The following is a 17,810-nucleotide window of genomic DNA, read 5'->3' on the forward strand; positions in this document are numbered from 1 at the left end:
AATGTGATTCAATGAAAAATAAACACTTTCGGGCCACTTAATGATCAACCCCATTTTCACCAAAAATTCATAAACATTTTTAATTTTTTAAATCTTCTATTTGAATTTGATGAATGAACACATCAGTGCATTTTATTTTGTGCATTTTATCAACTAGAAAAACACATCAGACTGTTCCATGTGTCAGTGTTACTCATCCACAGTTTATACGAGCTCCACATTTACATTTACACAGGGACATGTGCAGTTTAACGACTCTGAAGGATCACGACATATTTAGAAAAACACAACTGTGATACTAAAAGTTACTATGAAATAAAAGTTAATCATCAAAACATTGAATCAAATGTCAAATGTTCTGCATAAATGAGACTCTTTCCTCTAAAAAAAACACACAAATGTAGCGCAGTGACAGAATAATTAGGTAAAATATACACAAAAATACTCTCGGCGATGTATCGATACAGCAGCCCACGATATCAATACTGTGTTATTAAATGAAACGATACGATATGTCAATATTTCAACATTTCTGCACACGCCTACTAAAGATCACAAATCAGTTTTTTGCGTAATAGAGGAGCTTTAAGTAAACAGTAAAAGTTCATAATGTAAACATACAGTATTTCCCATAGACACTCATACGGTGCATAAATGTCCGTCACGTCCCCGCAGGTGGCGTCTCCTCATTAGGGATATTGATGACGCCGTAGGAGCGTGTGTGTGTGTGTGTAGTCCTGACACCCTGATGCATGGGCTTTGTTTAGCGGGACACGCGCGCCCACCTCCGCACCCATCCATCACCCCATACCGCCATCATCACACCCGGCCAGCCCAGGAGAAAAGAGGAAAAGAGGAGGAGACAGGGGGAGGGGCCAGCTTTATGTCCAACGCTGGAGACTAAAAACATCAGAACTCCGCCCACAACTGCATTTCAAATCGAGCTGCTAAACTGGGAAGTATCTGGAGGGTAAAGAAAAGAAAGAAAAGAGGGCAAGAGGAGCAGGGGGGGCGGAGTCTAGAGGTATAAAGGACAATGTGATTGGTTGAACAGGTATCCACACTTTAAGCTCCGCCCCTGCAGCCAGGTGTTTGTAATGCTTCTGCTTCCTGCTTCTCTCCTTTTGCTCTTCTCTTTCCCTCTCTCCTCCCTCGTCTCTTCTTTCTCCCCTTTCTTTTCTCCCTCTCTCCTCCCTCGTCTCCTTTCTGTCCCCTCTCTCTTCTCTTTCTCCTCCTTTTTTTCCTCCCTCCATCTCTCCACCACCCCCCTTCCCTCTTTCCTCTCTCCTTCCTCCTCTCTCCACCGCTCTTCTCCCTCCTCTTCTGCCTCCTCTCTCCCTTCTTGTCTTCCTCTCTCTCTCCTCCTCCTCTTCCTTTTTCTCTCTCCACCCTCCTCTCTCTCTTCTCCCCTTCTCTCCCCTCTCTCTTCTCTTTCTCCTCCTTTTCTTCTCCCTCTCTCCTCTTTCCACTCTTTCCGCTCCCTCCATCTCTACACCATCCTCCCTACACTCTCTCTCTCCTCTTTCCTCTCTCTCCCTTCTCTCATTTCTCCATTCTCCCATTTCTTTTCTCCTTCTCTCTTTTCCCCTTCTCTCCTATCTCCCCCTTCCCCTTTCTCTTCTTTCTCCTTTCTTCTCCCACCCTCGACTCCCTCAGCCCTCCTCTTTCTCTTCCTCCTCTCTCTCCTCCCTCCATCCTCCTCACGCTCTACTGTTTCTCCTCCCTCCTCTCGTTCATCCCCTTTCTTTTCTCCCTCATCTGTCTTTTCTTGTCTCCCTTTCTCTCTCCTCCTCTTCCTTTTACTCGCTCTTCCCTCCTCTTATCTCTCTCCTTCCTCTCCCCCTACCTAGTCCCTGTTCTCCCCCCCTTCTCCTCCTTCCTTTCTCCCATTTCTTCTCCCCCTGTCTCTCCTCCCTCCTCCTCCCCTGCCTCTTTCTCTTCTTCCTCCCTCCTCCTCTCCCTCTCTTCCACACTTCTCATAATTACCCTCCCTCTTTCCTGCATGTAGTGTCCTACTTGTTGTTCCCTTTCCACTGAGGGAACAATACAAGCAGGTGTTGCTCATCACATTTTTCTCTATCTCTCTCTTTTTCTTACTTTCTTCTTTTGTAAACCACATCCAAAAAAGAAAGTAAAAAACACAAAGACACGTTGCAGATGCCGGCTGAGGCAGCAGATCGGAAACAGAAGCTCCTCGTCCTCCTTCGCCCGTGTCAGATGTAATTTTAAAAGTGCCGCAGCGTGGGCCGTCCTCTCACTACATCAGAGACTTCTTTAAAGTCGACATTGTGCTTGTTTCTGCTCTGTAGTTTATGACACCTGTGGATTATTCTGTTAGAATTTGCACATTTTAAGTCACAATATTCATCTAAAATGACTTAATAAAAGAAACATGTCCGCTGATTTCCGCGTTAGAAAACTGCGATGCCCGACGGGAGCTGACGTCGCCATAAACATCGTCCAAACAAAACGCCGTGGAGCCGTCTGCGCCTCCGATGACGACTGCGGATCACACGAGCGAGTAGCAGATTTTTTGTGATTTGCACCAAAATGACTACGTGATTAGGCATGGGACGTTATCGCAGTTTGGTGTCACGATTATCACGGCCAAAATAAATGCGATTAACGATTATATCACGATAATTATTGATGAGAGTTTGTTATAAGTGAAACCAACAGTGATCTAGAGGAGATGATCATGGAGAAGTATTTTTTTTCTGCACATTCTGGTGTGGAACAGGTTAGATGAAGATGTCAGAGATTGTAGAACTTAAAAAAAAAGAAGTCTTGAGTCTTGACACAATGGTGCTTTTGTTTGTTACCGATAATCAAGTGTAATAATGATCTGTAGAACTAAAGATGATAAATGTGTAAAGTTTCCTCAGTTTGTATTGTGTGGTAATGACCTGACTGCATGGAACAAATGCAGATATTTTAGATGTTTTTATTATGGATGAACTGTCAGATGACGAGGACGTCTACAGACAATGTGCCATGATGTATGCACAGGCTAACACGCTAACACGCTAACAAAGTGATAGTATAAACTGCATCTGTACCAACTGACGCTTTAGAATATCTGTACTACACTGGACACTTTATAATACCGGTCACGTTAATAAGTGATATTTTCACTGTTGTTCCGATGTTGTTGTATATATCTACCTCTAAGACTATTTTATTTTTAAGCATATCTTTTTTTTTTTTTACTTTATGCACGCCCTTATTTGTACTTATTCAGTGTTTTATGTTGCACTTTATCACCGAGAAAGTTCCTAGTTTGTGAGTTTTGTTCACTGACAATGGCGATAAAAGTCTTCTGATTCTGAGCTGAAGTGAAAAAGACACTTTATAAAGCGTCAGTAATGTTTTTGAGGAGGTAACAACATTATAACATGATTTAAAGCTCACCAGAGTCTGTTTTGTGTAGAACTTTTAGCATAGATTTGGTCCTTACTATAGCTTTCAAAGGCATGATATCGGCAAAAATCGGTTATCGGCCGCAACAGCAAGACAGATATCAACATTGACTCAAAAAAAATACTCACATCCATAGTTTTTAGATTAGGAAACAACTTTATAATATGGATTTAACATCAAAAACCTGTTTAGCACAATATAGGAGCATTAAAGGGAGAACGGGGAGAAGTGGAGAGGCAGGTCTGCTGTTTCATATGCAAAACAGTCACAGGTGTGATTGGAGCTGGAGACTCCAAAACCGCTCATTTGTCTGACGAACAACAATAAACTGAAACTTCTTAAAGACGTCATGTCGCAAAATGTGTACTTTACAGTAAAATAAGAGTCAGATACACAGTACAAATAGTTATATGTACTAGTACTTTTAATGTGCAAATGAGGAATGCAATTTTGAGGTAACCATGCACATACTTAAGCGCAACAGACTGGTTTTCCATGACGCTATCAACAATCTTAAATACAATCTTTACACCCGTTTGAAATTTCCCAGGATTGTTACGTCAGAGGTAGAGACCCTTCGCCATTTTTAAGCTCATAAATCATCTACAGACTTGTTCAAAGCATTTCTGCTGTCAAATCACATTAGTTACAACTGCGCTTACATTAACATACCAGGGAATGTTTGGGTTTCGCTAACATTCTTTTTTTTTTTCTCTCTCTCCTCATCGTATCCAGGGGAAAAAAAAGCCTTTTCTGTTCTGTTTTGTTTCCAGTGCTGGCTTCCACTATATTATTGATGTTCTACCATTGTGCCAAGGAACAGTAGTGAGCCAAGAGTGCCAAAAATCCCAGTTTTAGTTCACAACCTTATTTAATGTAACAATTGGCCATTTTGGTTGCCTGGCAAATCCACAATGATATCTCTGTTTTTTTTTTCATACAGATTGATATCAGTCTGGTCTCCACGTCCTCCATTGCATCTCAAGCCGGGTCAGATGTGATCAAATCTGTTTTTTTTTTCAGCACATTGGTTACCTATGATTTACAAATGCATTTTTCCTTTATTTTTCCCAATACAGCGGACGATGTGTGTCCCTAATTGGCGAATCCACCTGTCAATCACACTCATTTGAAAACATGGAGATTCACCAGACTCACATCTTCATTAAGTATTAAAGAAAATTGTATATTCTGGATCCCAGGCAACCATTTTGGAGAGTCTAAAGCAAATGTCTGAACCTGAAAACACACAGAAATTACCACTATTGCAAAGTCCCTAGTGCCAGACACAGTGACATGGACATTATTCACGCTTGTTTGCTCAAATTGGGCTTTTTCGATCATGTTTTAGCGGTTGGTGTGCTGCAGTATCTTTTTTTTTTAAACAGTGACTCTACCAAAATCTACCAGAATCATAGCCATAGCTCCCTCTACAGCCTCTCACTGGTACTACACCCTCTATATCTTAGTCCAGCTCATAGACTGTATATATAAATGTACATAGCTAACCTGCTAGCCGTGACATTCCAAATAGGAAGTGATCATGGACGCACTTCCGGCTCCATCGACCCTGACTCCAATTCACATTATTTCACTATTGTGTTTGTAACTTAAGATATGAACAATAATAACAGACAAATCAGGTGCCGTCTTTCCCCGTAGTTGCTGCCGCTAGCGTTAGCAACAAGTTGGAGTGACAGTGTTGCTAAGCGCCTGCTCTCTGCTAAAACCAACAGCGCAGCCGAGAAAAGACGGGGAAAAACTTTCAACATCCTGGCTCTGGATTGGCTCTTTGGTTGCTATGATACTCGTCGTCGGAATTCCTAATATTCAGCTTGGATCCAGATTCGCTCCTATAACCGTTAGCCTCGATGAGCTAAGGGTCATCACACTCGCTTAGTCCACTTCTTTATACAGTCTATGCTCCAGCTCTTGTTTTTCCCCGCTTTGACCCAAACCAGTGAGAAACAAAAGCTCATTTTTATCCGATCAGGTCATCGATCTCCTGCCCCTTCGGCTTATATCCTCCTGTCCAGTGTAATGCGCTATTGACCAGGCCTTCAGTCGGCTGTCAGCTCACAAACACGGGGACGGACAGGCTGCGGGTAGCTCACCTCCATGTATCTCCATCACTATTGATTTGTGCGTAGAAAAGCCCATAGTAGACTTTGGATGTGGCCAATGGTGATGCTAATTATATAGTCACGCTAGCTGGTTTTACGCTAACACCAGGCAAGACATTAAACGTAACAACTTGAAGAAGAAATTGTCCATATTACACTATTTTCTGATCTATGTTATAATGTTTCCTCATCACAAACAGACCTGGAGTTGTGTTTTGTTTCATTCACACGTGTTCCTCTCAAACGGAAAACACTCTGTTCCAATTTAGCCAAAGCCGAAGTTAAATGGTTGTAGGAGTGAAGTCGTCAGAGGATGGAATTATAGAGTTTTATAATTCCATCCTCAGACCCAAAGCAAACAAAAGAAACAAAAGAGAACAGTAGTAGGGCCATTAAAGGTTGAATAGGGCCATTAAGGCTAAAACTGGAGACAATAGTTGTTTACAGTTTAACTTCGACTTTTGCTATGGATCAGACCTGGACGACTGAGGGATTATACAGACTTTGTTCCACCTTGTGATGTCATCATGTGGTAATACAGGAAGTGCTCCATTCTGTTTTCAAACTCCACACACCTTCACTAGAATCATTTGGATGATTTCAGCCCTGGAACTGCTCATCTCTGCTGACAAAAGGTAAAAGTAGCTGTTAACTTGAAAATGACCACTGCATGACATCACAAGGTGGAACGGAGCATTTTGAACTGGAGACGTAAACAGACTAATGATAAAGTGTTACTCAAACATGTGTGAATGAAACAAAACACAACTCCAGATATGTTTTTAAGGAGGTAACATTATTATAACATGATTTAACGCTCACAGAATTAATGTTGAGTAATATCTGTCCTTTAAAGAAAAGATTGATCTAAAACAACTTAGACTTAACTGATGTAAAACTATGATAAATATTGAACACAGGAACTATCCAATCAAACCAAGTCAGAATTAGAAAAAAAAACCATGAAAACCTGTCATATGCACTTTAATTATGATTATTTAGACTGGCTATAAATCTCAAGTCTATTAAGCAGTGTAATACATGTTTTGCCCTCATTTCAAGGTAAACATGGAGGGTTTATACGTACATTTATGATGAAGTTGACATATGTGCTGAGGGTTCTTTCACATTACTAGGAGTGGAGTGAGCAATGGACCCTATGTGTCCTTGGGCAAGACACTTCCTCCAGGGTCTGTGAACTCTGACGTATGAGTAAGAGTGTGAATACTTTCTTGGTTTAAAGTGCTCTGAGTGTACACAAAGGTTAAAAGATGTCAACATTTGTCACCGGTGTTTTTGTCACTATAAAAAAAAAAAAAAAAAAAACATGCACATTTATTTATTTATTCCATTATATTTATTTTTATACAATTAAATAAAATAGAATAAACAATGAGATTCTATATACAGTATTTTTTTCATTTAAAAAAATCCAGATGTTCCCCAGTTCAAATACATATTTTTATTAATTAAACGTTTTATGTGACGAAAGGCCCAATTTACAGATAATCAAATCAGAAAAAAATGAATTTGAAACCGACTGCAGTGCTGTTTCCAACCAGCAGGGGCACACACCTCATACAGAATCTTTAAACGAGCTGTACCTGTTTTTTTTTTACTTTCGTAACAACGTGAAAAACAGAACTAGCTCATTTTAAACAGTTTGCAGTGGTCCAAAGCTATTCCTCACTTAACTTACGCATTCAGACCATCCTAATTACTCACCACGATGAGTTTATAAGAGCTTTTTCACAACTTTTAGGAAGAAAAGTGGAGTTTTGCTGCGATAGTAAAGCCTAACAGCACTTATCACGCTAACACGCACTTTTTTGGACAGTAAACGGTTTATAATTAGATGCAGACAGCTTGCAGCCTACACATTTTGACCTCGAGAGCTGCTTATACAATATATCTGCACTGGGGCAACACGCATTTTACTAAATATATAAAATCCGGCAGAACTTTAACTCCCCATTAGTCCCCGTTTTTTCTTTTAACTACTTGACCTTGCGTCTAAAACAGTGAACCCCGCTTTTTTCTCACGCAAATACTGCCACCAGGTCAGTGTCAGTGTTGTACTAACAGAATGCAGAGTCAGTGTATGCCGGTGGGCTATGGAGCAGTGAGGAAGAGGAGGAGGAGGATGACGAGGAGGGGGACACTGCAGGGCATCTGAGCTCCATCTGCTCCCACTGCTGCTGGGACCGTGGCCTCAAAGTGCCCCGTGCAAATGTCTTCTATTGTATTGTAATGATCTGATATTTTGTGTTTAGTTCAGACTGTTGTTGTTCTTTTAACTGTTTATGTGTTGTTGTTAATGTAGCTGCTTTTGGATGTAACGCTTGGTTGCTATGCCGACAAATTGAAGTTAAAGTTAAAGTGCGGTTTGTCAGTTACAGGTCTGTTTTGGAGACTGGCTCTAGTGAGTTGAAGCTGCTGTTGTTTTGCTCTTGTTTTGCTGTGGGTTATGGCCTACACGAATCCTTGAGTTTAGGGGGGGTAGGGTTAGGGGTTAGGGTTAGGGGTTAGTTTTTTCCCTCAGATTTGGGCCCCTGGTGGTCCAGCTCCAGGGAGGGTTAGAGTAGGGTTAGGGTTGAGTTAGGGCTAGGATTAGGGGGTAAGGTTAGGGTTAGGGGTTAGGGTAAGGATTAGGGTTTAGTGTAGGGTTAGGGTTGAGTTAGGGTTAAGGGTTATGGTAAGGGTCAGGGTTAGGGACAGGGTTAGTTTTTTACCCCAGATCTGGGTCCGTGGTAGTCCAGCTTCGGGGTTAGGTTAAGGGTTGGGGGTTAGGGATTTAGGGTTAGGGGTAGGGTTAAGGGCTAGGGTTAAGGGTTAGGGTTGAGTTAGGGGTTAGGGTTAGGGAAAGGGTTAGGGTTAGTTTTTTTCCCCAGATTTGGGTCCGTGGTAGTCCAGCTCTGGGGTTAGGGTAAGGGTTAGGGGTTTAGGGTTAGGGGTAGGGTTGGGGGGTTTAGGGTTAGGATTTAGGGTTAGAGTCAGGTTAGGGTTAAGGGTTAGGGGTTAGGGTAAGGGATTGGGTTAGTTTTTCCCTTGGATCTGGGCCCGTGGTAGTCCAGCTCCAAGGAAGGGTATCTTACGGTGTTGGGACAGTATGACAAAGGTGTGCAAAAGAAGACGCCTTGATATTTCCTTAGAGCAACTTGGAATAATTTATCCAGAGAGTCCCTTCCTCATAATAAATCTCAGAAACGTTTGATTGAATCCTTACCCTGCTGTTGTGTGCTGTGTTGCAGAGTCATCAGCAGAGCTCCCGGCCTGAAGCTGGTGGTGGAGACCCTCATGTCGTCCCTCAAACCAATCGGGAACATCGTGGTCATTTGCTGCGCCTTCTTCATCATCTTCGGCATCCTCGGAGTCCAGGTGAGAGCGGCCATTTTGTCTGTAGAAAATATCTCAACAAAAGACAGAAATACATTGAAAATATGAGACAGTGTCCAACAGTATCTGACCAGAACTGAAGGAGCCACTTGGATGAACAGCAAAACATCTTCACTCGAAAACTTTTGTCCAGTTGATAGAATTGAATTTTTCTTTTGCTGTGGGTCGTACCTGAGAGAGTACACGGACAAAAGATAGAAAAATGATGTGGTATTTTGGTATTTTAGTATGATATATATATATTTTTTATATTTCAGTCCTGTTTTTTTTTTTTTTTTTTTTTTTTTTTACATAGACTGAAGTATTAGTAGTACTAGTAGTAGCCATAGGAGTATATTTCTTGAGTTTTTTTTTTTTTTTTTTTTTTACATAGACTGAAGTATTGGTAGTAGTAGTAGTAGTAGTAGTAGTAGTAGTAGTAGTAGTAGTAGTAGTAGACATAGTAGTATATTTCTTGAGTTGTTTTTTTTTTCTTTTTACATAGACTGAAATAGTAGTAGTGGTTACTTCAAGTTTTTTCTTTTTTTTTTTTACATAGACTGTAGTAGTAGTATTAATAGCAGCAGTAGTAGTTGTAGTAGTAGCAGTCGTAGTATATTTCTTGAGGTTTTTTTTTTTTCTTTTTACATAGACTGAAGTAGTAGTAGGAGTAAGTAGTAGGCGTAGTTTCGGTAATAGTTACTTCTACTTTTTTTTTTTTTACATAGACTGTAGTAATAGTATTAATAGTAGTAGTAGTCGTAGTAATACTAGTAGTGGTAGTTACTTCTACTACATTTCTTCAGTCATGTTTTTTTTCTTTTTTTTTGCACATAATTAAGTAGTAGTAGTAGTAGTAGTAGTAGTAGTAGTAGTACATTTCTTCAGTCATGTTTTTTTTCTTTTTTACGTGAAAGTCTTCCGGCTGAAGCATCACTTATTAGTCAAAATGTGTTTGATCTTAATTCACCGTGTAATATCATTAAAAGCCATATCGCCAACTGGAACCACGAGCGCTCCACCCACTAGATCATTTCTCTCACTACATCCACCACGATGCACACAAGTTTCTGAGATAATTCCAGGCAGTTGCTTCCATATGGTTCTCATCCAACACCATGCATTATAGATAGAGTCTGCAGCGCGTCAAAGCGGGGGGCGTGGTCTGGCGTAGGGGAGACACTTGTTCCCAGATTGTCCCTTGTGGATTCTGGGTGAGTCTTAAAAGACGTTGTTACCCCGGAAAAGTAAACTAATTGTTCTGTTGATGTTCAATTACAGCAGGTGGCGCCACCATTAGCATTCTCGGATAATTATACAAATGTGAGCTGTTGGAGCGCTTTGTTCTTTTCCGTGCCTTTGTGTCTGCGTTTGGCACAATATAAATCCAAAAGTCTGCGTTTGCTCTTGTATTTGTCGATCAGCGGGTGACAGAGCGGCCCTTGTACATTAAAATGAACGGTTTGTTTTCCATCACGGAGCAGTTTCAGTCCCTGATGGTGGGCGTTCCCTCATAAGCAGCCGACTGTAGCTAATTAACAAAATGGGAATTGGAGTTTCATTTTTCCTCATACTCCCGGAGCACCCCCCAAAGGACACCATGAGGGACATGGTCGAATGCCTTTTCCAGGTCCACAAAACACATGTGGACTTTGTTGGGCAAACTTCCATGAACCCTAGAGCACCCGATGGAGAGTATAGACCTGGTCCAGTGTTCCACGACCGGGACGAAAACCACACTGCTCCGCCTGGATCCGAGGTTTGACTATCGGTTGGATTCTTCTCTTCAGAACAATGGAATAGACCAGGGGCGTCAAACTCATTTTCACAAAGGGCCACATCAACAAAATGGCCGCTCTCAAAGGGCCAGATGTAAGATAAATGTCACTAAATGCAACCAAATTTAATGTCAACTAAATGCAGCTACTTTTGAATCGTGTTAATTAACCGTTTCTATATTTATTACTTATTCAAGTTACAAATACTGCAGATGGATTTGTATAGATATGAAAAAAATGCTGTTTAACTGTGTATCTAATGCTAAACTGACATATTAAAACAGTCATACCTTTTAATTTACTTTGTCGCGGGCCACATAAAATGACATGGCGGGCTGCATTTGACCCACAGGCCTTGAGTTTGACATATGTGGAATAGACCTTACCGGGAAGGCTGAGGTGTGTGATTATTCCCCTGTAGTTGGAACACACCCTCTGGTTCTTAAACAGAGAGACTACCACCCTGGTCTGCCCGTCCACAGGCACTGTCCCAAACAGTATCAGCCAAGACAGCCCTGCAACATCCAGAGATTTAGGATACTCACTGTACAATCCTCAAACCGCACCCTCAGATCTACAGGCAGCATGCTCCTCCAGGTTCCCCCCCCCCACCAGGCTCCATACAATGGGGCACCGAGCCTTCTCTTCAGCTGCAGCTAATTTAAAGAGCTTTTTATTTAGAAAAGCTTACTACTGATGTTTTTAGCTTTTAGCAATTAGTATTTTAAAGTTCTTTTTTATTGTCGGACTGTGAGATTCTGTTTAATGAAGAGTGCGTTATAAATAAAATGTATTATTCTTATTATTATTACACTCAGGACGGGAATTGGAGTGTCACACCTAGTTGTTACTTCATGGTTCTTATCCAATAAAATGTCTACTAGAATATGCATAACACACTACAGATTGCAAAGGGTGTTTTTCTGAAGGGATATTTTACTTCGATGGGGTATTAAGAGGTAACACGTAACATATTCAGATCACCATGTTACTTTTTATTGTTTTGAAAATACTATATTCGCCAAAAACAACGCATTAGCATGTTTTTAGCATGCGCTGAGTCTCTCCTGCCTTTGCTCTTCTCGCTAAGTCACTCCCCCTTGAGAGCGCTGTCACAACACAATTAGCCTGCATCCTGTTAACGATCAGGTTTGTCGAGTTGCTTTGCACAGTTTTTGCCGTAAAGACTGACACGGGGAACCAAAGAGGCAGGACGCAGGGAAGCAGCTAGAACAGAGTTTATTTGTAGATGTAGGAAATTGAATGAAGGTCATCATAACAGACAGTTTGGAGCGGTGTTGTAGGCAGAAGTCCTGGAATGGGTCACAGTGGGTCGCAGGGTCAAAGGATGGGATGTTCGTACCGGACACGGAGAGCTGGGTCGGAGACGGAGGAGCAGGGTAGTTCCAAGGAGTGGGATCACTGTGGGTAGACGAGCAAGTAAACCGGAGCATGACGTGAAGACGACACGACGATATGTTGGATCCTCAGTCCTTTTCTCCTCGCAGGTGAGTCTCCGCCCAGCTCCAGGCTCAAACACAGAAGGGAGGCGGGAAAACAGCACAGAACACACACACACACACAAAAAAAAATCCTGACAGTTTTGTATCATGCTTTATTTTTTATGGAGTTTTATGGAGATTTGCGTTGACGTAGGATTGCTAGCTGAGCATCGGGCAGAATCTTACAGCTAACCGTAAAGAGGGTTCAAACAGGGCTGGAGAGAGATCACTAAATTACTAAAACATGCATGGATGACATTTAAACCTCTTCAGGTGTGTTTTCTGAACACGCCTGAAGAGGTTTTCAGAAAACATGCCTGAAGAGTTTGTTTGAGCTTTCCATAACATGGTAGAAAGCTCAAAAAATCGATTGTGCATAATGAAAAAAAAATCAATACGATGTGAAATTAGCAGTACCCCAGAGCAGCCGCTACTCAAACTAGCAGCAGGCGCGAGACGACATACCCGTCTAGATTATCTTTTAAGACATTCGACACAAATCAGCAGTACGGAGCCCCGCTGATCTCCTCCTCATCAAAGTCATTGTGTTGAGCCCATCCATCTCCGTGAGGGAAAGAGGTTTCACGTTCCCGTATTGATGGATGGGAGAGCAGATATGACATCGCCGCTGCTTCTGTGGCGCCGCAGTTCCATCACGGAACAACCATCTCCTCCGGCGTGACCTTTGGAACATGCCAGCATTCTATAGAAAGGAGACCTCCTGCTGGGACCAGAGATGAAGTGCCCTATGCAAACGTTGACATCCTCTGCAAATATGAGCCAAGGTTAATAGCATTTTAATTTTAACTTTAATTGCAAAGGTTGGCCCAACTAGCACCATGAATTAAGGAGTATTAGCATTGACATCCTCCACAAATATGAGCCAAGGTTATGAAGAATAGTGGTTTTAAACTTTTTTTTTAATTTATTTTAATTTTAAGTGCAAAGTTTGGTCCAACTAGAACTATGAGCATTGACATCCTCTGCAAATATGAGCTAAGGTTATGAAAAATAGTGGTTTTAAACAGTTAATTAAAGTTAATACAATTTTAGTTTTAACTTTAATTGCAAAGTTTGGCCCAGCTAGCACTATGAACTAAGGAGTATTAGCATTGACATCCTCTACAAATATGAGCCAAGGTTATGAAGAATAGTGGTTTTAAACATTTTTTTATTTATTTTAATTTTAAGTGCAAAGTTTGGTCCAACTAGAACTATGAGCATTGACATCCTCTGCAAATATGAGCTAAGGTTATGAAGAAATGTGGTTTTAAATGGATTTTAAAAATTAAAATTAAATTTTTAATTAATAATTGCAAAGTTTTCCCCAATAAGAACTATGAGCATTGACATCCTTGACAAATATGAGCCCGTGTTTTGATGTTTTAACTTTTAACTTTAATTATTAGTTTATTATTATTATTATTATTATTATTATTATTATTATTATTATTATTATTATTATTATTATTATTATTATTATTATTATTATTATTAATGTATTTTATTTTATTTTTCCCCAAATTGTTCATACTTATTCCTTCACCCTGGCCTAGACCACTAACCTTAAAAATCATTAGCATACCTTTACCTGTCTTAAATGTCTTTATTTGCTTGTTTCCTCTGGTTTATAGCTCGGCATTGCTTAAATCTTTAAAAAAAAAAAAAAAAAAAAGTAACACTTGGATTTTTTAATTTTTTTATTTATTTCTTGGATCATAAAATTCCACAGAAAGAAAGACAGATAGAGAGAGTGAGAGAGTGAGATAGACAAAGAGAAAAACCATCTGCACGTTTCTGTTAAAACATGGTATATTCACATAGTATAAAGTAAAGCTGCAGCAAAACGAAACCAGAAACCGTTTAGTTGTTGGTCAAACCTTCTCACTGAGCCGCTGTCGCCCCCAAGTCTCCGAAACAACTCCCACTTTAACATGATAGATTTTAGCCCAAGTGTCGATACAGATGAAGGGCTCTGCATCCCCCCGTCCTCCTATTTCACCCGAGTACGCACATCCAAGGACAAAGTCTATAGGTGCCAGCGCGCGCCCTTGGAGCACGAGCACAATGTTCACATCCGTACAGCATCTGTCTAAGTGAAAGGTTAATGATGGGACCACAACACATTGCGGACAGTAGAACCATTAACCCCGTCGTTAAAGGGAGAATTATACAGCTTCAGCACCCGGGACCAGTCATGTAATAAGAAGTAAATGTGTGTACATGTAGTATGTCTGTACTGTGGTTGTGGTTATAAGAAAATGTAGGTTTTATTGATTTTTTTGTTTTTTTTTTTGACTCATTGTGGCTTGGAGAAAATAATCACATTAGTAGATTTTTTAATGTATTTATTTATTTATTTAGTTATTTATTTATTCCTTTTTATCAAGTAAAAGTTTGGGCATTATACTATTACTAAAGGCAACACTATTTTTATTTTTGGTTTCAATTCAATTTCATTTCAATTATCTTTTTTTTTTTTGTATTTTATTAAATTTTTTGCAAAGTTTACTCTTCAGAGATTTTGACCATGTTATAGTTGTTTTTCGTTTTTGACCTTCTTCACTCAAAGTTGTCGTTGTTGCGCCAATCAACCCCCGTTTCCACCCCCCACCGGTACAAGCTCACTGCTCAGTACTTAGGCAAGTTTATTTATGTACACAAAGTAATTCAAAGTGCTTTACAGAATAAGAAAGACATTAAAATCACAATACAACAAATAACATAAATAATCAGTATGAGATTAACATTAAAGGAGAAAAGAGCAGAATAAAAATCTGAACCGTTTTGAGTCTGGATTTAAACATGGTCAAAGTCGAGGCCTGTCTCACATCTTCATGAAAACTGTTCCATGTTTTAGCTGCATAAAACTGAAACGCTGATTCCTCATGTTTAGTCCTGACTCTGACTCTGGGCACCAGCAGGAGGCCGGTCCCTGAAGTCCTCAGAGTGTGAGATGGTTCCCTCAGTCGTCCAGGTCTGATCTATGCCAAACGATGAAATTTAAATCTGTCAACTGGACAAAAAGTTGTAGGAGTGAAGACATTTTGTTCATCCAAGCCGCTTCTTCATTTCTGGTCAGATTACTGGTGGACACTGCCTCACAACTTTTCAGTTCATAAGCTGGAGATGTTCTTTGGTGCTGGTCCATGGAGAGACTTGTTCACAGGCAGAGCTGATTTAAAGTCTATTCTCTGAGCCACAGGAGCCAGAGACCTGACACAGGACTTATGTGTTCATACTTCCCGGTTCTAGTCTAGACCTGAGATTTGGAGAGCTAATACTTACTTTGTTCTCCAATTTTAGTTTCGTATTGAAGTTGCTTGTGAACGTGATCTGTAGCTGACAGCGTGGTTAGGCGACTGATGCATGGTCTGTTTGTATCAAAAGAAAGATGGCTGTGTGATTTATTTATTTTTTTCCAAAATGATGGATGGCCAATGAGCTCTTTCGTTTCACACGTGTCAATGAAGTAAACAAATCTGAGGGCACGATCTCGCTTGAGGCGCAGCGGAGGGAGTGGGGACCAGACTGACAAACCTTTATAAAAAAATACATCGATATCATTCTGCATTTGCCACGATTTGAACAATATGTCTTCTTTAAAGTGTAAGTACAGAGTGGCCCAAAAGTCACAAAAAATCCATAACTCTTTTGTTTCTAAATATTTTTATTTTATTTTTCCAGAGCATTTAGAACGACCCTTCCGACATTAGCATAATATACCGAAAAGTCACTGACAGTTGAAAAAAAACAATCATAACTCTTTTGTTTCTAAATATTTTTCTTTCATTTTTTTCAGAGCATTTAGAACTGCACTTTTGACATTATTCTGAGCAAATACAGCACCGAGGAACGAACCCTCATTGTACAGTGGTACTTTGAGTCACATGGGTCAAATTCACAAACCCAGCGGTGTTAAAGTCGACATTTTAACACCAGAGACGCCCCGAGCATAAACTCCATTAAGGAAATAATAAGTGTTTTTCAATGACAGGGGGCAGTATGTGATCTCCACAGACCTAACTAGTCCTGATTTCTTCCTGTGGGGTGATCTTAAAGAAAAGGTGTTTGTGAATAAAGCTCAGACAATAAACGACTTAAAACGTGATATCCAGGATAAAATAAGAGCCAAAAGCCGGAAATGCTTTTAAATGTTATGTAAAGTGTGTTGGATCGGGCTGTTCAGGGCGAAAACGAAAATGGTGAACACTTAAAAAACATTATTTTTTTTAAAGAGGCCATTTTTACTTCCTCTAGTTTAAGTAGTGATAAGTTCAAGTGTAAGTGAACAATTATAACTGTATTTATTGCCAAAAATCTCAGAAGGTTCAGTTTACCTACTGCTAAAATCTGGTGAGTTTAATTTAAGAATTATAAAAGCTACTGAAGATTTAAAAGTGTCAGTGACTTTTGGTATAAAATAAAAACAAAAAAATCACTGATAAATTTGCCTCTTGTCCATTCATTCATGTATTTGAATGAAACAAGAAAAAAGAAAAGAAAAATGAAGTTAGGTCAGTTTTAATGCGATACAGCTTTTCATTCTGTATCAGGTCCAATCACGTCATTGCGGCTACATGTGGCTATCCTGTTTTGACTTATTAAACTTGTCTCTTAATCCAGACTTCTGAACAACTCCCTACACCCCTTTGATTTATTGGAAAAAAAAAAGTTATCCCACAATATCCTGCATTCTGTGGTTGAGCCAAAGATAACAATCGAATTAGATCTGTCCACACACACAGACCAGAGGTGGTTCGTTTGACCACAAAAATGCCTCTTGTCTGCTTCCACCTGCTGCCAGGAAACTTTGAAAGAACAATCGCGGCGGCCATTACAATCAGACAGAGCTTATTGTATTATAAAAATATGCTTTTCCTACGCGCTCTGCCAAAGGTTTTCATTTCGACTTCTCCGCTAATCTCCCCGTGATGAATGGATCAAAACTATGTGACCGCAGAAAAGATGAACGCGAATCTTTTTCCTTTTTTTTTTTTTTTTTTCAAATTCATTCATCTGTTCAGACTGTTTGCATTCGTAGACTGAGTTTTGAAATATTGAGGTTTTTATTAGCTGTAATAGTCCTACTTTAGTCCTGGTTTAGACTTGTTGTAGTCCTCTTTTAGTGCGTTATTACTCAAACTATCATGAGTCTGCGTCATTCACAGACTCTGCAGTTGTAGCTCTTGTTTACTTAAAGCCACAGTCTGCAACTTTTTATAAGAGTGAAGACGTTTCGCTGCTCATCCTCTTCAGTTCTGGTCAGATTACTCATGGACACTGCCTTATATCTGTCCGAACGGAGGCGCTAACTACACTGAAACTCAAACCATGTCACTTTTTTAGCCAAAAACAGACTAAAATAAAAGTTTTTGGTTGTGTTTATGCTCTGAGAAGTTGTGCGCGGGCTTGCATCTCCACAAACCTGACTCTACAAGGGCCTTTTCCTGCTTTTTTTTCATGGAAATGCTGTTTTCGTGGCTACAATCTTCCATAGTATGACATATAACTTATCTGTCTCCATGGAGAATGATCCAGAATATGGCTTTAACTTACGTACTGCTTTCGTGGAATCATGCAGGTGAAGTTCCATCTCCAGAAAGTTGCAT

General features: G+C 40.1%; 1 protein-coding gene across 2 annotated transcripts in view; it reads left to right on the forward strand.

Annotated features, from left to right (window-relative positions):
• The window catches only part of cacna1g (calcium channel, voltage-dependent, T type, alpha 1G subunit), a 313,071-nt gene that overhangs the window by 219,308 nt on the left and 75,953 nt on the right, over positions 1–17,810 (forward strand). For both annotated transcript variants that reach the window (XM_055229674.1, XM_055229673.1), the window contains exon 21: positions 8,795–8,921. In XM_055229674.1, the coding sequence (XP_055085649.1) occupies positions 8,795–8,921 (127 nt within the window). The remainder of the gene's footprint in view (positions 1–8,794; positions 8,922–17,810) is intronic.

This window comes from Periophthalmus magnuspinnatus, chromosome 19, assembly GCF_009829125.3.
Source record: "Periophthalmus magnuspinnatus isolate fPerMag1 chromosome 19, fPerMag1.2.pri, whole genome shotgun sequence".
NCBI lineage: Eukaryota > Metazoa > Chordata > Actinopteri > Gobiiformes > Gobiidae > Periophthalmus > Periophthalmus magnuspinnatus.